This window comes from Lathyrus oleraceus, chromosome 7, assembly GCF_024323335.1.
Source record: "Lathyrus oleraceus cultivar Zhongwan6 chromosome 7, CAAS_Psat_ZW6_1.0, whole genome shotgun sequence".
In the NCBI taxonomy this organism is placed as follows: Eukaryota; Viridiplantae; Streptophyta; class Magnoliopsida; order Fabales; family Fabaceae; genus Lathyrus; species Lathyrus oleraceus.
The window spans coordinates 442,794,595-442,814,862 of NC_066585.1; the positions used below are offsets into that span (position 1 = coordinate 442,794,595).

At 37.0% G+C, this 20,268-nt stretch overlaps 1 protein-coding gene across 1 annotated transcript; it reads right to left on the reverse strand.

Moving 5' to 3' along the window:
- Positions 1-1,828: 1,828 nt before the first annotated feature.
- LOC127104255 (protein STRICTOSIDINE SYNTHASE-LIKE 3-like) lies at positions 1,829-14,072 on the reverse strand. Its single transcript, XM_051041447.1, has 4 exons — positions 13,976-14,072; positions 7,211-7,417; positions 5,688-5,712; positions 1,829-2,228 (listed from the first exon to the last, which is right to left on the reverse strand). The coding sequence occupies exons 1-4, from the start codon at positions 14,070-14,072 to the stop codon at positions 1,829-1,831; spliced, it is 729 nt and encodes a 242-aa protein (XP_050897404.1).
- Positions 14,073-20,268: the final 6,196 nt, after the last annotated feature.

Below are 20,268 nucleotides of genomic sequence, written 5' to 3' on the forward strand. Positions count from 1 at the left end.
GACTCGGGCTATACTCATAGGCCAAAATGTTTTGCTCTCGCTCACCCACCTGAATTAAAAGTAATTTTTGGAAATTGATAAATCCTAATTAATCCTAAAGCGCTCTCGCTGTGTTTAGGATTAATGCCTAGAAACCACTATCCGGTTAAAATCTCAAACTTTCGCTTTGTTGATTTATAACCTTAATGACTTTTCACTTTGGTGCAAAAACCTTTTTAAATTAGAATTGGAAACCACACTCAGAAAAATAACTTATAAAAATTAACATTGATTATTACCGAATCCCGTTGGAGCGACGGTCCTTACATACCGATGTCAAAAGGTTTAGCTAGACATGATTTGAAACTTAATCATACGGTTATAATTATTAAAGATAAACATAATCATGATCAAAATTCAGAATTGCAAGCATACAAATAATATTATGCAATCAGGCCAAATGAAAGCAGAAGGTAAAAAGTTATACAATTAAAAGAAACCTGATGAATAACAGAAACTGAATTAAACTTCAGAAGATTCTTCGAGTACAAATAACAATTAAAAATACAAAGATGTCGGCACGCATAATCCAAGGAACAAGTAAACTTAAGAAATAAGGTGCAATAACCTCCTAATGTGGAAAAACTATCACTTTTAAGATATTTCTGCTTATGCTAAGAATCAAAATTACACGATAAAATTTGGATCCTTTTTTTCTTTGAAACTGCCTTCTTATACTGGTAAGAGCAGCTGAACTTCCCTAAAATTGTGTAAAAGAGGTTGAGGAAATATAGGGGGCTATTGACCAGGTTTTCTGCAATTGTTGAAAAACTGCACTACGTGCTTGTGGCGAACGCCACAGGACCATGGAGAACTCCATGGTACTTAAACTTGAGAGTGATGTAGCAGGGGAGCGTGGCGAACGCCACAAGCCTATGACGAACGTCACAGGCCCATAACCTGCAATTTCAGTCTTTTTTTTCTTTTCTTCCCCTTTTCTTCATTTCTTCTCTTTTCTTTATCATTTTCTCCCACGTGAGTTCTGCATTGACAAATACCTGAAACAGGGCAACAATACCAGCATAATACAATAAAAACATACACAAAATTATACTAAAATTCATGCGAATCGAGTCAAATAAACGGTATAGTTTCACGTTATCAATTCCAAAGCACAACTCCTAACTAGAAAGAGAAATTTCTCTTAACTAACTCTAACAATATTTCTTAGTCATTCCCTACCCTACAAATAGGACAACATATTCTAGTTCATTAACTAACTTCCTTAACTCTTGTACTCCAAATCTCTAATACATCTTGTGCTAATAAATCCACAATAAATTTGTACTAAAGCCTCACATTACTTAGACTCCAAACAATTACATATATAAATATATTTGAACACTTCTCATCTTTTAAACTAATTTTCGAGACAAAATCAGAGTCCATTGAGTATGATATCAATGTTATGATAAGAATTGCAATGTGAAAAATCAACTTAGGAACAACACTACGTATTAAGGTGAATATTTAAATTGGAAAGGACTCAAACATTATTGGATGTATAGATATACTTGAACAACCTTATTCATTTAGCTAGCTTTTGATCTGAGCTCAGTTAACACAACGACACATTCTTATAATATTTACTCTTAATTTTCTCGATTTCAACTAAAAGACACCGATTGATAATGATTGCACATGTTGGTAATAGAAACAAGAGAATAAAGAAGCAAAGTTCATCTTAGGATTTCTTTTATTGAGAACTTAAGGTACACATTATTGACAATGTTGAAGCAAAAACAAAACCCTGCCAATGATATATCTGAATATTGAAGGTAGAAAATAGTTACAATTTATAAACCGCAATGAAAGGCATAATAGGACTTCCTATCCAAAGTTGACCATCTTTCTCCTCAACTTCACTCACAACTCTAACAACTTTTCCTTCAGTGTCTTCCAATATCTGCAGCAATTTACCTTTAGGACTATACTTCACAATCACACCATGTTGTTTTCCTCCAATTAGAAACAGGAATTGAAACTTTGTTGGTATAGGAAGCTTAAGTATAAATTTCCTTATCCTTGGATATAAACCAGTAAGGTATACATACATAGATCTTCTATTGGGAAGTGCAACCCAAAAATCACCATCTTTGTTCACCCTCACATTGTCAGGAGTTCCAGATAGGACCGCAAAAATCTCCGAAGTTCCAGCCTTTTCTCCTTTTAGCCAATACTTACGTAACCTGCACAATAAGAAACCATTGGTTTAAAAAAGTAAAACTTTCGCATGATTTTTGATATAAAAAACTTTCGCATGATATAATAGTTCACAATTTCTAGATGCTCTAGCTCTTAATTATGTTTCAGCACTTGTTCAGACAACTACATTTTACTTTTTACTCCTCCAAACAACAAGGTTTTCACATAAAAATGTGCAAGAGCCTAAAGTAGATCTTCTATTAATCAACGAATATGCATAATCAACATTAGTGTAAGCCTCCATAGTTAGACTTCCACCTCTTTTAAACAGAAGTCCATTTCTTAGAGTGAATTTGAGATATTGTAGAACACGAATAATCACCTACAAGTGTCTCTCACTCAGATTATGGATTAATTGACTCACATTGATTACATAAGCCAAAGTTGAGTGTGTGCTAAATAAACCAAATTTCCTATTAACCTCTAATACTACCCGTATGTACTTTGGAACTTTCCTCCTCATATCTCATCTTATGATTTTATTAAATAGGAACACTAGTAGGTTTGTATTCAAGTTATCCTGTTTCTTGCAAAAGATCAAACACATATTTTTTGGAGAGATAAAAATGCCTTTATTTGAGCGGGCTACCTCAAATCCTAAGAAGTAATTGAGTTCTCCAAGGTCCTTCATTTCAACTTCCATTGAAATTTTATTTTGAAGTAGTTATCTCTCACTCAAATTGTCTCATATAACAATAATGTTGTTAAGATAAACAAGAAGTATAATCCATTTTCCTTCTTGTGCATGTTTACAAAAATAAAATGTGGTCTCCTTAACTTTTCTTATAGCCCAAGCACAACATTTCCTTTGTGATGAGCTGCTTTAATCCATATAAGGCCTTCTTCAATCGACACACTCGTTGGCTTCATTTGAGGTACCAAAACCAAGTGGAATATCCATATACACTTCCTCATCTAAGTTTCCATGCAAGAACACATTTTTAATGTCAAATTGTTGTAATTCCCATTCAGAATAAACGGAAAGAAATAGTAAGATTTGAACAATATTCATCTTTGGCATTATTGCAAATGTCTCCTCGTAACAATCAAAGGTGCCATTTGATTTGTGTTTTACAATATATATCCATCTACATCCAACTGGCTTATTCCCTTCTTGTTTCTCAATAATTTCTCGAGTACTTTTTTTCTCAAAAGGTTTCATTTCCTCACTCTTAAACTTGGTCCAACTTTTATATTTTAATATTTCTTCAATAGATGATGAGATTCTCGTAGAATCAATAGCTACAATTAGGGATGATAATAGGCTAGACCAAACTTTAGAAGTCCTGAGTCTGACCTATAATAAAGTTTTAAGGATTGAGTCTGATCTATGGCCTATTATAGACTTGTTTTTGCAAGACCTGACCTTTTTAAAAATATGACCTAACCTTAAAGCCTATTTAAAGTCTGTTTCACATTAAGACTTTCAAATAGTCCATATGTTTTTAAATAGACTACACATTCTTTTATATATTATTTGACTTATTTTTTTACTTAAAAAAATCTATTTTAAAAAAAGGAAAAGAAAAATTACTAACAACATTTCACTATCTAGAAATATACCAAAAACAAACAACGTGAGATTACAAGCCCACCTCAACATTATTAGAAGCAAGTCTAAACATGTGATTACAACAATATAATTGATATGATAATCAAATAACCCAATATTTAAAAATTGCAGATCTATCATACCAGATAATAATATATTGTCAGGCCTCAACATTATAAAATTACTAAAAGAACATTAAAAAAACCAAAACTCCTAAAAGCTTGATAACATGGGCATTAGGTGTGAATATCTCCTTAAACACAGACCAATAAAACATATTCACTATCCAAACAAAAGTGATATCAAATCTCGAAAGTGATATGTATCCACTTTTTTTCAACCTTCAAAACCAAAAGAAAGAAAAAAAAATATGTTGGTTATTAGACTAAAAATTACTATATAATAAATGAAGAAGATATGATAAAAATGAATAAATATTATTTAATAACATATTACATCAAATAAAAATAACAAAAAAAATATTTTTTTCCTTAACATTATACTTACGACTGATCGCGACTTAGTAAGTTTATGTGAATCGTGACTGCAAGTGCACAGTCCTATCGCATAGTTTTAAAGATTATCGAATCCACAAGGACTAATAATCGAGCGTATCGTGGTCTAATGTTACTATGTAAATCTAAGGCTAATGATTGTTCTTAAGACTGAAGGGATGAAGAGAAATAGCTATAATGTAAATAGAATAAAGATGAAGATATAAGATATAGGGGATATCGGTATGTAATACATCAAACTTTGGGGATTCGATAGATAGTTGGTGTAATCTTATTAATTAAAATATTCTTCAGTAGAAATTAATTATAGAAAGGACTTAGTCTCACACTCTCGTTATTATTGACTTTGACCATACTCCTAAACCAGAATGCTTGGCTCTCGCGGCCTCATTTTGAATTTAAAAGTAATTTTTGAATATAAATAAAGTCTAATTAGTCCTAAAGCGCTCTCGCTGTGTTTAGGATTAATGCCTAGTTTCAGCTATCTTGTTAAAATCTCAAACTCTCATTCTTGTTGACCGTAACCTTAGTTTGTTTTGTACTCTCGTACGAAAAACAGTTTGATTAAAATAAGAAACTAAAACCGGAAAAATAAGTTTTATAAAAACTAACACCAATTATTTATTGAATCCCGTCGTTTCGACGGTCTTTACATACCGATACCTAAGGGTTTAGCCGGACATGGATCCGGTAATAGACATGGTGATTGGGGAATTAAACATGCAATAAGGCATAAATAAATAAAACACTAATCAAAATAAAACCTGGATTGCAATTTAAGAACTGGAACTGAATCTTGAATCTTCGATTAAAATAATTCCGACAGACTTTGACAATGAATTATCCTTACAATTGAATCCCAAATGCGTAAAAAAATAATAAACCGTTATAGTCCCTGATGTGGAGAAACTATCACTTTTACAATGGTAAGAAACTGCCTAGAAAACTAAAAGAAAAAATAGTGCTAAAAATAATTAAGCGTAAACTAAAAAATGGAAGAAGAGAGAATGTGCGTTCGTTCGAGTCCGAGAGATCTTTTTTATATCCTTTCCCTACTCCTCATTTGTAGCAAAAGTAGTGGAAATCGTGGCTAAAAAAGTGGAGGAAAAATAGGAAGACTAGGTTGTGGCAGTTGCCACAACCCTAACTTCATGATGAGTGGCGAGCGCCACTCTTGTAGCAACCGTTTTCCACTTGTCAAAGGTTGGTGGCGGGCGCCACCTCCCTCTTAGCCCAATGTCACGGGCGCCACACTCTTTGGATAATGGGCGCCACAAGCCCATTTGCTTTGGTGGCCCATTATCCCTTTGGAAACCTCATTTTCTTCTCTTTTGTTGCCTTTTTCTTTCCTTTTTGCTATTTTCCATTTTTCTTACGGTAAACGTTTTAATCGATAAATACCTGCAATAAACATAAAATACTGTGTAATAATAAGTGTTAATCGAGTAAAAAGAAATGTATATGAAGCCAAAAATACGATACGTTTTCCCGTTATCAAACTCCCCCATACTTAAACCTTTGCTTGTCCTCAAGCAAATGCCGCGTACATAAAAAGTTTTGTAAAATGTTTACAGCATATATTATCAAGACTCGTTGAAAACACAGTCGCATTCGGATACTCATTCTAGTCTATAAACTTTACTTTGGTTCCAAATTGTATTAACAGATACTTACTTCCACACTAAGGGTATCATTAGAACACATAGTCACAATGTTGCAACCATAAGTCTCCCTCATATACAAACCAATCTGAATCATGTTGTCATTCCTAAGTCTGCCTTACTAAACCTTCTTTTTATCCTTTTTCATTCTGGTGCAATCACAATAAGCCTGTTATCCTTTCACATTCATAGCAAGATAGTTTGTTAGTGACTATGATCTCATCATTCTTTCTTTCTTTCTTTTTCGCACTTTGGCTCAAGTAACAATTGAAGATGGTTATACCGTTGGGCTAAATGACCGGGTGAGGATCACCTAACTTAGAGGGAACAACATTTTTCATACATTTTGTAATCTTTTCTTCTTTTAAGCCTGAAATCATACACTTATTTGCATCGACTTCTTGCGTAGTGTGTCCTTAGGATGGTGCTGACTGATAGATAAACTACTTAAGGAAATATTAAAGGATAGAATTTAAGGCTATGGCATGACAAGTACTCAAATATATCTTATACTCGGGAGATTTAAGGAGTTAAAACGATACCGATCTTATAAAGTTTTTCCAAATCTCTACAATTCAACCTCAATTTGATTTATAGTATAGACTTTAACAAAAGATGCACTGTATCTCTAAGTCTAGATTTTTGCGAAATTTTTTTATGGCTTAAGTAAATAGGAGAATTAGTAAATAACGGAAACCACGCATAAAGACTCGACATCACATTGATATTTAACTCGACTGACACTTTAACAAAAATTAAAATAACCATAAAAATTATAAAATAACAAAAAGAAATAACAATAATTTAAATCTAACTAGAAAGCGGTAAATAAAAAGCGGTAAAACTTCCTCCCCATACTTAAATCTTGCATTGTCCCCAATGCAACGACATAAGATAGGAAATAAAGGTAGAACCTGGTTATTCTACTACTGACGCCTTCTGCCACGTGTACGTGGACGTCCACCGTTTCCTGGCTGATGAGGTGGACTATAATTCTGGAGATCTTCCACACGCATCGATCAAGCCACACATGTTCTGTTCGGTTCTGAAAGCGTAGTCGTGCTGATCATCCTACATTTGGCGAAGGATTTGAATCATTTCAGTTTGCTAAGCTCACATGGTTTGGATCTGTAGGTCTCGTTGAGCGTCTAATTCTCTACGCCGTAGCAGTTCAGCATAGATCTCATCAAGAGTGGCTGGTGCCACATTTCTTCTTGGTCTTTGACTGGGAGATGTACCTGCAACATTTTTAAATGAAGTGTGTGTGGTGTGTGGGTCAGTAGCGGGAGTAGTTTGCTCCGGAATGTGATCCTCATCGGTGTCCCCTCCAGCAGCTACATTCTCACGAATGTGCACGGGGACTCGTTTAGGCACCAGATCATTAGTATAATAATAATTATCCGGGTTGCGCACATCTGTGCGATTTGGATTTGGGAGGATAAAATCTTGTAACACATTATTAGCAATTATTAAATTAAATCTACCGTCACTCCTTCATTTTACTAGTTTCATGCTCCTTGTCATGTCAATGTCAATGGCATGATGCGGGAGTGGGGTTAGCCTGGAGAATTTTTCTTCGAGTCCTAGGAATCGAGCTATGGAGGTTATTAAATCTCCAAAAATAATCGGGTCTCGCTTCACATTGACAATGGCCTGCATGTGAGATAGCATAAACAGGACGGTATTCACCTTTTGTGGCAAAAATGTGGCGAACAAATATAAAAGTTCTTTTTCATTCACCTTGTTAGAATTTGCTCGGCCAAAAATGATGCACGCAAATATTTGGCAGAAATATCGAATAGCCGGGTTTTGAATTAAAGTGGCTCTATTTCCCTCAAAACTATGAGTTACTGTACCGGTTATTGCCCTCCAAAATGGTTGGAAGGCGCGTTGCCAACCCTCAGTATCTGGGACCTTACTTACTACACAATCCCCATGGGGGAAATGTAGAAGGTCCGTTAGTTGGGAAAATGTAAGGGCGTATTCGACGTTAAATAAACAAAACTAGACAGTTCCACTGGAGTAGTTTGTGTTGGGTGTGGGACTAAAGATTAATGAGCTCGGGAATTCTAATGTTAGTTGAGCATAGACAGGGTCCTTGAGAGATAGAAAATAATTCAAATTTAAAATATCTAGCATATAGTTAACACTATCTTGAATTCTTAAGGCATATAAACAGTGTTCATCGGCATACCTTGTTGATTCGATCTTTCTGGCGCTTAGAGACGTGTACGTCTCCTCTTGTAATTTGTCTGGCTTGCCATTTCTGAAAACTATTTCGTATTCCCTCATCTGTGCCATAATGGATTTCACACTCCTTGTGTAATATAGTGAGAATAAAGCAAGAGAGGAGAGAAATATGTAGATGAAAGGTCTGGTTTTTTGAGGTAATGTTGGTGGTGTATATAGAGGTGATGGTGGTTGGAAAATTAATTGGTAAATAAATAGCAATTACGATATTCAATGCCTTGGTCCAAGAGTTTTTAAAAGTGGTTGAATGGCATTAAGGCATTGTCTGCATGCAAGGTATATCCCAATAAAGGTGATTTGAATGGTCCAAAATAAATAGCCTGCGCGTGCAGGCTTGTGTAGTGGCTTGCGCCACTTTTGGTGTTGGTGGCGGGCGCCACTATGGGCCTTGTGGTGGGCGCCACAACCCTCACATGGGCGCCACAACTGTGTGTGACAGGCACCACATACATTGTAGTTTCCCATGTGTGTGCTTTGATTTTGCTTTGACCATGGAATTTAATTTACCAAAACTATAGTGTATGGGAACAATAAACATGATATAATGGAATGGAATTTAATCGCAACATTGACAAATAAAAGAATCATGTAGACAGGAAAAGATGAAATAATTTGTCTACTGGAATAAAAGGAAATGAAGTAATTAAATAAATTCCAAGGTGTAAAAGTAAATAACAATAAAATTCCAATAAGAAAATAGAATAAAATAAAAGTTAGTAAATCGGTAACACTATAATAAATCAGCCATTATGGAAACTACTGGTAGAAGGAGTGAACGAGTAGAAGTGCTGGTAAATATGATCCAGGTTCTCTGTCACTACGTCCATAGAGCCGTGGAATTCCACGTGGAGGGTGCCCAGCTCGCCTCTCAGATTGACGACACCTGTCTGAACAGCTTCGATGGCAGCAACATGATCGGTGAGAGGTGCAACAGGTACAACTAGGGCATGTGATTCAGCATCAGAGAGATAATTGTCATGGTGATCATTGATTTGGGGTGGTGGTCCATCCAAATCATAGAGCCAGTTGTTCCTATCATGTACACTCGTCTTAGGGTCTGGCAGGGTAAACAGGTGTACTGGTTGGTTGTTAATGAGGAATTCAAACACATCCGGGCCTATGTTCCTAATGATGCCGATGTTGACACAAAATTGGATGTTCATAGGTCGTAAAACCTTGACGACTGGGTAATGTAGTCCCATTGCATGCGCTGTCATGGTCACTAAGCCTCCCATTGAGATTGGTCCATAGTTTTCCTGTGCTATACGGTATAGATTAGCTATCATGAATGTAGCAGCGTTAATAGGCCGGGTCTGTGATGCGCAATACATTATAAATAGTTCGTCTTTGGACACAAGGTTCTGTTCTTTTCCTTTCCAAATAGGGTGTGAGCTAGGATCTTATGAAAGTAACGAATGGCAGGGTTATGGATGTTTTCTGATTGCATAAGGTCTGACTCGGGATGGTTGTTTCCAGTGATGCTACCCCAAAAGAGGTCTAATTGATTATCCACAAGTATATCTTCCTGGGTAATGGTAAAGATATCAGGTCCATTAGGACATCCTAGGAGTTCAGCCATTTCTTTGTGGGTGTAGCGGTAGTCTTTGTCAAACAACCTAAAGGTGATTAGGCCTTTGTTAAATCTCATACCATGGTTTGGCAGGTACACTAGGGAGCTAAGGAATTCTAGACTCAACCTAGTGATGGAACTAAATTTTCTCTTGATAGCAAAGGTGTCCCAGCCTAGTTGGTTAATTAGGAACATAGCACTGTCTCTCATTCCTAATTTGGTCATGGTGTGTTCATCTGGGTATAGGGTTATTGTCATTTCTCTCTGAGCTAGAGCCTCAAAACGTCTCCTTTGAGCTCTGCCTCTGAAGACTATATCCATGTAATCTACTTGTTGCATTGTGATAGTTAGTAGCTAGATAAAATCAAGTAAATAATAGCATTAAGTTAGTAATGGTCAATAATACAGAAATGTACCGATTAACTTTATGAGAAATAAATAAAGAAGAAAACAAAGAAATTAAAATTAAGCAATATTAATAATTATAAATTTGGGTAATGCAATTAAATAGTTAAAGACAAAGTGTGGGTTGTCTCCCACCAAGTGCTTTGTTTATCGTCGTAAGCTCGACATAAATAGGATATGCGTTATTCTTTTGAATGAGTGCAAGGCTCTACAAGCTTAAGATTTCCAATGAAATCATTGTTATCAATGTTGTGGTAATGTTTCAAACGTTGTCCGTTTACTATGAATGGTTCGCTCATTTTTCCTTTTATCTCAATTTCTCCATTCGGAAAGATATTGGTGATTTCGAAGGGACCGAGCCATCTAGAACGAAGTTTTCCGGGAAAGAGTATGAGGCGGGAGTTAAACAGGAGTACTTTGTCTCCTTGGTTAAACTTTTTCCTTAATATGCGATTGTTGTGCCATTTATTTGTTCTTTCTTTTTAGATTCGGGCATTCTCATACGCATCTAGCCTAAGTTCTTCTAGTTCGTGGATATCTAATATTCTTTTCTAGCCTGCGGCAGTATTGAAATTCTGGTATCAAATATGAGATGTCGAAGTTAATGTCACGACACTAATATTTGAACAATATAATCAGGATAAAAGATAAAGAACAATAATACAAGTGACACAAGCAATTGTTAACCCAGTTCGGTGCAAACTCACCTACGTTTGGGGGCTACCAAGCCAGGAAGGAAATCCACTAAACAAAATTAGTTCAAAGACTCGCAGTAAACAACTTCAAGTTACAGTCTTTTCACCTAATCTCTACCCGTGTGACTTCTATCTAAGAACTCTTAGATATGAGATCCTACTCACTCCCCCTCAATCACAGCAGTGATGTAAAAACAAATATTACAATGAAAGAAGACACTCTTCAAGAACACATACTTGATCTTGCTTAAAAGCTTCAACTAAGTAAACACACACTCATTCTTCAAAGCTTAGAGTTGACAAATTACAACTCAAAAGTCAGTCCAATTAAATCATCTATGGATGAGTGAATGACTCACAATACACACGACCACACAAGAATAAAACCCTTATTCTCTCTCAATATTTCGTTTGTTATTTCTTGTGTATTAAAACCAGGTATTCCATGCCCTTTATATAGAAGTGTTTGGCAGGGCTTGGACATCATAAAACCCAAAAACTATTTTCCGTTCATATCTTCTCATGACAGCTGATTATATCTTGTTGGAAAATAAGTCAATCTGGTTTTAATTACTGATTGAATGACGCGTTCAATCATCTCACCAATCACACAGAGATTAGCATAAAAAGCGCAATCACACAATACATAACATTCAGACTGAATGTTTTCTATACAGATGTCTTGACATCGGGTCTGACATCTCAGGAAAATCCTGCACATCCACATTTTAAACACCATGCAGGAACATGTTATCTCATGTTAAGACAACACTTGTGACCACTTGTGAACACTCTAGGTTTTACCAAAATTGATGTCAACACATAGAACCAACAAACTCCCCCTTTGGCAAATTTGGCTAAAACATACATCAGACCATTTGTTTCATAAGAGTATAATCACAGTATCATTTTTAGCAGCAGAAGTATTAAAACACACATTACTAGCTAAGATAGCAACTAGTAAACACATATTAAACACACATGCGCTTGTGCTCCTCCTCCCTCTTAGTCTGCTCAACATATACATCACCTTCAACATCACCTGTAACACACACCTCCCCATCTGACATCACCTTCAATATCACCTGTACTAAATAGATTATCTCCAATATACATCCTCTTCAACATCATCTGTCATCTATTTATAGCATAGCTACTTTAGCTACTTCTCCCCCTTTTTAGCCAAAAGAGACCAAAGAGACAAAATAAATGTCTATTAGTCAAACAGAATGTCACACAGAATGTCAAGGCAGATTGTTAGGTGTTACAGAACCACAAGCATACACAGCTATACAAGCTGAGATAAAAATCCAGAAAAACCAAAAAGAACCCAGAAAAAAATACATCAAGGCATCAGAACATGACTGCCAAAAGAACTACCAGAACATCCACCACAACACACCATCAGAAGAGTGAGGGATAACTTCAACAAAACTAGTCAGAGGAGCTTGCATCTTCATCAGCTTCAGAACCAGAACTGCCACTTGTTTCATCTTTAGATTCAGACCTCTCACTAGAGGTTTGGGCTTTTGTTTCCTTGGCATGTCCAACATTATCTCTATCAGCTTGCTCCAAGCTTTCAATCAGAGCCTCCAAAGCTTCTTTCCTGGCTTTTGCCACCCTTATCCCTATATCCAATTCTTTACAAGTTTCTTTCAGTTCAACAATAAGACTACCTTGTGAGGCTGACTTCTTCACAGCAGATGTCATGACAATGTCATTGACATGACTGCCTTCAAACAATTTGTAATGAACTGATATAGGAGGTTTTCTTCTACTAGGAAGATCATTTGTGCTCAGAAGTCCAGGTTGTTGGCTCAGGATAATCCCACAAATCATTGAGGGAAAAGCTATGGGCAGCTTCACTGCATTTATAGAAGCCTGTTTGATAATTTGTTCAAACATGAATCTACCATAATCAAATTTCAGATTGGTTCTAACAGCAAAGATGAACCTTCCAAGGGCATTTGAGATGGTAGAGATGTGATTGGTTGGTACCCAATTTGCTGACCCTATCTTGTGCAAAATAGCATATTTCACAGTTAGCTTTCCAGTAGGGAGATGCATCTTTCTAGGCCACTCCTTGACCTGTCTTGCAGTTATTTCCCTACAGACCTTATTGTCTATGGCTTCTAGTTCACATGCACCTTCTGTTCCTCTTCCTAGAAACTTATTAATCACAGTTGGAGAAAAGGTGATACACTTCCCTCTTACAAACACTTTACAAAACTCTTTGCTATTTTTATCAGCAATGTCCTCAGGGATGTTGACCACAAATTCTTTCAACAGTCCTTCATAACACTGAGATAACCCAACAACAGTTTTCATTAGTCCAACAGTTTTAATAAGGTCCATGACCTCTTTGACCTCCATAGCCACCCGTCTTTGGATTACAAACTTCCATTTTGCTGCTCCATCTTTAAGATGGAAGGAGATATTGTCCAGGTGTACAACAACAACTTTTGTAGGGGATTTCCTAACAGTTGTCCTCTTGACAGGGGAGATGTCAGGGACATCTTCTTCGACATCTTCATCTGACTCAGAAATTTCTCTCACTTTACTCTTCTTTACCTCAACTTTGCTCCAAGACTTTCAGGGGCCTACAGCAGTAGCCTTCTTAGCGGTTTTCGCTGTCATCATTTCAGCCACAGACCTACCCTTTCTGGTCTTCATCCTCTTAGCCACACTAGGCTTCAAGTGATGAAGCAAGATATCATCTTCATCACCCGAACTCTCATCTTCTAGGTCAATCACCTTCTTTGTAGAATCATGCTTCATAGACTATGAAGCATTGGTAGTAGGTGATGCCACAAATTTCTTACTAGATAAAGTTTGCCCTAAGAAGCATAATCCTTCAGCAGCTATAACTTTTTCAGACCTAGAGGAATCATCCTCCTTGTCATTGTGAGGTCCAACCTCAGGAGAGGGGTCCCTTCTTGATAGAGGAGTAGAAACTCCCTTTACAGAGTATCCTTCATTGAGGATTCTCGTGACAAGGTTCCTTATAACACGATCAGTGTGATGCATATCATCCTTAGAACTAGGAGTATAAGTAGAGCTGGAGGGGATATTGGAACTGTTACCTTGAGTAGGGCATGTAGTGGAGGATGAACCAGGAGCGTCATCTGGAATGGCAGACAGGGGAATCACGTCCAACATATCTACATCAAGAATGTCCATAGAAGGCGTTCTATCTTTGTGAGCAGGTTTGGTAGTCTTAGAACCAGATGGTGAAGGATGTTATGACATCTTGTTGTTCTTGTGGAAAGGTTTCTATTGCCCTAACAGAGAAGGTTGATGAAGCCGAAGGAAGGTGGAAATGTTTGAGTAGAGGTTGCGTATGAAAAGGCAATAGATGGAAGTTCCAATACTAGGTGATGATTTACCATAAATGGGGAACTTTATTTTAAGTGGGCAGACAATATTTTTATTACCTTTTCCACTGCAAATTAATTGCTACAAATTCTCATAGATACAAATCCCTAATTTCCCTCTTAGACATTCAAATTGATTAGCATCCAAATCCTTTGTAAATATATCAGCTAACTGCATTTCAGTAGCAACATGCTCCAGGGCTATGATTTTATCTTCCACTAGTTCTCTAATAAAATGATGACGAATATTAATATGTTTTGTCCTGTTGTGCTGAATAGGATTCTTAGAAATATTTATAGCACTCAGGTTGTCACAGTACAATGTCATGACATCTTGCGTGACATTGTATTTAGTCAGCATCTGTTTCATCCAAAGCAGTTGAGAACAACTACTTCCAGCTACTATGTATTCAACTTCAGCAGTGGACAAAAACACACAATTTTGTTTCTTACTAAACCATGATATTAAGTTGTTCCCCAAGAAGAAGCATCCTCCTGATGTGCTTTTCCTATCATCAGCACTTCCAGCCCAGTCAACATCATAGTATCCAGTCAACACAGATCCAGATCCATGAGTGTACAACATCCCATAGCCTAGGGTGCCATTGACATATTTCAGTATCCTTTTCACTTGGTTTATGTGAATGACTTTTGGTTCAACTTGATATCTAGCACAAACACCTACAACAAAAGCAATGTCAGGTTATCTTGCCGTGAGATATAGCATACTCCCTATCATGCTTTTGTAGAGACTTTGATCTACACTAACACCATTTTCATCTTTAGAGACTTTCAGATGAGTAGGAGCAGGTGTCCTTTTATGACTTGCATTCTCCATTCCAAACTTCTTAATAATGTTTTTGTCATATTTGCTTTGAGATAGAAAGATAGAATCTTCCATCTGCTTGACTTGTAGCCCAAGAAAATAGGTCAGCTCCCTAACAAGGCTCATTTCAAATTCAGACTGCATTTGTTTAACAAAATGTTCGACCATCTTATCTGACATTCCACCAAACACAATATCATCAACATATATTTGAGCCACCATGAGTTTTCCTCCTTCATTCTTAACAAATAAGGTCTTATCAATGCCTCCCTTCCTGTATCCATTGTCAATGAGAAACACTGTGAGTCTATAATACCAAGCCCTAGGGCTTGTTTCAAACCATAGAGGGCTTTCCTCAACTTATACACATGCTTTGGAAGATTTGGATCTGTAAACCCTTTAGGTTGTTCAACATACACTTTCTCATTTAAGTAACCATTCAAGAAGGCATTTTTTACATCCATTTGGAATAGTTTAAACTTCAGAATACATGTCACTCCAAGAAATAGTCTAATGGACTCAAGGCGAGCTACATGGGCAAATGTTTCATCAAAGTCAACTCCTTCAACTTGAGCGTATCCTTGTGCTACTAATCTTGCTTTATTTTTAGTAACCACCCCTTGTTCATCAGATTTATTCTTGTAAACCCACTTTGTTCCAATAACATTTATTCCTTCAAGTCTTGGAACTGGTTCCCAGACTTCATTTCTCTTGAATTGGCCTAACTCTTCCTGCATGGCATTGATCCAGAATTCATCAGTCAAGGCTTCCTTGACATTCCTAGGCTCAATCTTGGACACAAAACAACCATGTGAGATCACTTCCCTTGATCTAGTTGTGACCCCTTTATTTGGGTCTCCTATAATGAGATCTTTAGGATGATCCTTATGAATTCTGATAGAGGGTCCCTTATTAATTTTGTCAACTTCAGGTTCAGCTTGAGTGAGTTCACTCTCATTACTTTTGTCTGGGAAATCAGTTGGGGCATCATTTAGAGATGTCTCAACATCGTCTGTGACATCAGTCTGTTGATCATCAACCACAATATTTATAGATTCCATCATTACTTTTGTTCTGGAATTAAAGACTCTAAATGCTCTGCTGTTTATTGAGTAACGCATAAATATTCCTTCATCACTCTTGGGATCCATCTTCCTTCTTTGTTGACGATCAGTCAAGATATAACATTGACTACCAAACACAAGGAAGTATTTGACAGTAGGTCTTCTTCCTTTCTAGACTTCATACAAAGTAGTAGGAGTCCCTTTCTTCAAGGTTACTCTGTTGTGAACATAACAGGCTGTGTTCATAGCTTCAGTCAAGAAGTGGTAGGGCAATTTCTTAGAATGAATCATAGCTGTGGCAGATTCTTGGAGAGTTCTATTTTTCCTTTCTACCACACCATTTTGCTGAGGGGTAGTGGGAGATGAGAACTCACGACTAATTCCTTCAGATGCACAGAATCCAGCAAATTTGTTGTTCTCAAGTTCTTTCCCATGATCACTTCTGATTCTGATAACCTGACTTTCTTTTTCTCTTTAAAGTCTTAGGCAAAGATATTTGAATCCTCAAATACATCAGATTTTTCCCTTATAAAATTGACCCAGGTGTATCTGGAAAAGTCATCCACCACCACATAAGCATACTTTTTTCCCACCAAGACTTTCCACCTGCATAGGTCCCATCAAGTCCATGTGGAGAAGTTCCAGCACTCTGGAAGTGGTGTCATGTCTGAGCTTCTGATGTGACATCTTTGTCTGTTTTCCAATCTAACACTCCCCACAAACTCTTCCTTCATCAATATTTAAGTTTGGGATTCCTCTGACATCTTCAACAGATATAATCCTCTTCATTCCTTTAAGATGCAGATGGCCCAGTTTTTAATGCCATAACTTCACTTCTTCTTCTTTGGCTAGAGTACACATTGATGAATAACCAGTTTCTTGAGAACTCCACATATAGCAGTTGTCCTTAGACCTGACTCCTTTCATGATCACTTCATTTTCTTTATTAGTAATCAAACATTCAGTTTTTGTGAAGTTTACAATTAGACCTTGGTCACATAGTTGACTAATGCTGATTAGGTTTGCAGTGTGTCCTTTAACAAGGAGGACATTGTCAAGATTAGGGACTCCGGGGCAGTTTAGCTTTCCAATCTCCTTGATTTCACCCTTTTCTCCATCACCAAAGGTTGCATACCTGGTGGCATGAGGATGAAGGTAAATTAGCAGGTTTTTGCTACCAGTGTGACTACACTCAGGTTTGGGTTCATTGAACCCAAGGCCAGACTTGTCTCCTGCCACTTTTCCATCCTGGAGAATTTTGTTTAAGGTGTCAGATCCATTGTTTAGCATTCTGACATACTTTGTCATCTCATCTAGTTTGGAGTTCAAGAACACTGCTTCAGTCTTCAACTTAGAGATGGTTTCCAAGTGTTATGTCTTCTCATTCTCTAGTTGTGTTATCAATTTCTTTTGACTTTCCACTTGTTGACACACTTCTTCACTTCCGTGACACAAATTTCTATAGGTAGTGGCTAACTCATCAAAGGTTACTTCATCATCACTTAAGTCTTCATCAGAACGCCATCTTCCAGTCAAGGCATTCACAAGATTTGTAGACTCTCCTTCTGTTTCACTTTCATCAAACCAAGTAGCAGCAAGACTCTTCTTCTATTTCTTGAGGTAGGTCCCACATTCAGCTCTAATGTGTCCATACCCATCACATTCATGGCACTGAACTCCTTTTCCTTCGTTGAACTTTTCATCAGATCTTGTTCTTCTTCCAGCATTATTGGACCTACTGATGTCATATGAGATCTTCTTGACATTAGACTTAGACCTTACATCCATCTTTTTCAGAAGTTTGTTGAACTGTCTCCCCAGTAATGCTAGATCATTTGCCAGATCTTCATCAGTATCTTGACCACTTTCTTCCTCTTTCTCTTCAGTGTTTGACATGAAGACTATGCTTTTGACTTTCTTTTCAAATCCATCACACATTCCCAACTCAAATGTTTGAAGGGATCCGATTAGCTCATCCACTCTCATATTGCAAATGTCTTGAGATTCTTCGATGGCTGTCACTTTCATGGCAAATCTCTTGGGAAGTGACTTGAGTATTTTCCTCACTAGTTTTTCGTTTGACATCTTCTCACCCAGGGCTTCTGAGGCATTAACAATTTCAAGGATATTCATATGAAAGTCATGAATATTTTCATCTTCTTTCATCCTCAAATTTTCAAACTTGGTAGTGAGCAGCTGCAATCTAGACATCTTCACTCTAGAGGTGCCTTCATGAGTGGTTTTGAGAATATTCCAAGCATCTTTAGCAACCTCACAGTTGTTCACCAGTCTGAAGATGTTCTTATCAACCCCATTGAATATAGCATTTAATGCTTTAGAGTTTTCAAGGGCTAGTTCATCCTCTTCGTCAGTTGTAACTTCTCCTTCCTTAGTAATAACTGGATGTTCCCAGCCTATTAGAACAAACTTCCAAGCCTTATTATCCAAATATTTCAAGAAGGCTACCATTCAAGGTTTCCAGTAGTCATAGTTAGATCCATCCAAAATTGGTGGCCTATGAACAGATTCTCTGTCTCTATCCATAGTACCAGAAAGTAACGTCCCTAGATCTCACCCAGAACCAGAGCAGGATACCTGCTCTGATACCAATTGAAATTCTGGTATCAGATATGAGATGTCGAAGGTAATGTCACGACAATAATATCTGAACAATATAAACAGGATAAAAGATAAAGAACAGTAATACAAGTGACACAAGCAATTGTTAACCCAGTTCGATGTAAACTCACCTACGTCTGGGGGCTACCAAGCCAGGAAGGAAATCCACTAAACATAATTAGTTCAAAGACTCTCAGTAAACAACTTCAAGTTACAGTCTTTTCACCTAACCTCTACCCGTGTGACTTCTATCTAAGAACTCTTAGATATGAGATCCTACTCACTCCCCCTTAATCACAAGAGTGATGTAAAAACAAATATCACAATGAAAGAAGACACTCTTCAAGAACACATACTTGATCTTGCTTAAAAGCTTCAACCAAGTAAACACACACTCATGCTTCAAAGCTTAGAATGGACAAATTACAACTCAAAAGTCAGTCCAATTCAATCATCTATGGATGAATGAATGGCTCCCAATACACACAACCACACAAGACTAAAACCCTTATTCTCTCTCAATATTTCGTTCGTTATTTCTTGTGTATTAAAACCAGGTATTCCATCCCCTTATATAGAAGTGTTTGGCTGGGCTTGGACATCATAAAACCCTAAAACTATTTTCCATTCATATCTTCTGATGACAGTTGATTATATCTTGTTGGAAAATAAGTCAATTTGGTTTTAATTACTGATTGAATGGCGCGTTCAATCATCTCATCAATCATACAGAGATTAGCATAAAAAGCACAATCACACAATACATAACATTCAAACTGAATGTTCTGTTTATAGATGTCTTGACATCGGGTCTGACATCCTAGCAAAATCATGTACATTTACATTTTAAACACCCTGCAGGAACATGTTATCTCATGTCAAGACAACACTTGTGACAACTTGTGAACACTTTAGGTTTTACCAAAATTGATGCCAACACATAGAACCAACAAGAATAATTGAGATTAAGGGTCTTAATGGCCCAATATGCTTTATGTTCTAATTTTATCGGCAGATGACATGATTTTCCATAAACTAGCTTAAAAGGTGTGGTTCCTATTAGGATCTTATAAGCATTCCTGTATGCCCACAGGGCTTCTGGTAATTTTGAGGACAAATCTTTCCTAGAGGTGGCAACTGTCTTTTCTAAGATTTGTTTAATTTCTCGATTCGAGACTTCTACTTGCCCACTCGTCTGTGGGTGGTAGGGTGTTTCTACGCGGTGTCGGACTTCATATTTCAGCAATAGCTTTTAAAAAATACTTGAAATAAAGTGGGAGCCACCATCACTGATGACAAGTCTCGGCACTCCGAATCTAGGGAAGATTATTCACTTAAAGAGTCTAATTACCACTCGTGTGTCATTCGTTGGAGAGGCTATGGTCTCAATCCATTTTGATACGTAATCGACTGCAACAAGGATATACTTGTTACCAAAAGAAGATGGGAAAGGTCCCATAAAACTGATTCCCTAAACATCGAAGACTTCTACT

Bases quoted from the DNA above. Each gene is read 5' to 3' on its own strand.
- LOC127104255 (XM_051041447.1), bottom strand. From the start codon at position 14,072: ATGGACATTCTTGATGTAGATATGTTGGACGTGATTCCCCTGTCTGCC. The intron at 7,418-13,975 runs GTAACAGTTCCA...ATGTGTTACAAG, and splicing joins CACTACATGCCCTACTCAAG to ATTTTATCCTCCCAAATCCA. The intron at 2,229-5,687 runs GTAAGAAAAATG...CTTATTGTGCAG, and splicing joins TATCGATTAAAACGTTTACC to GTTACGTAAGTATTGGCTAA.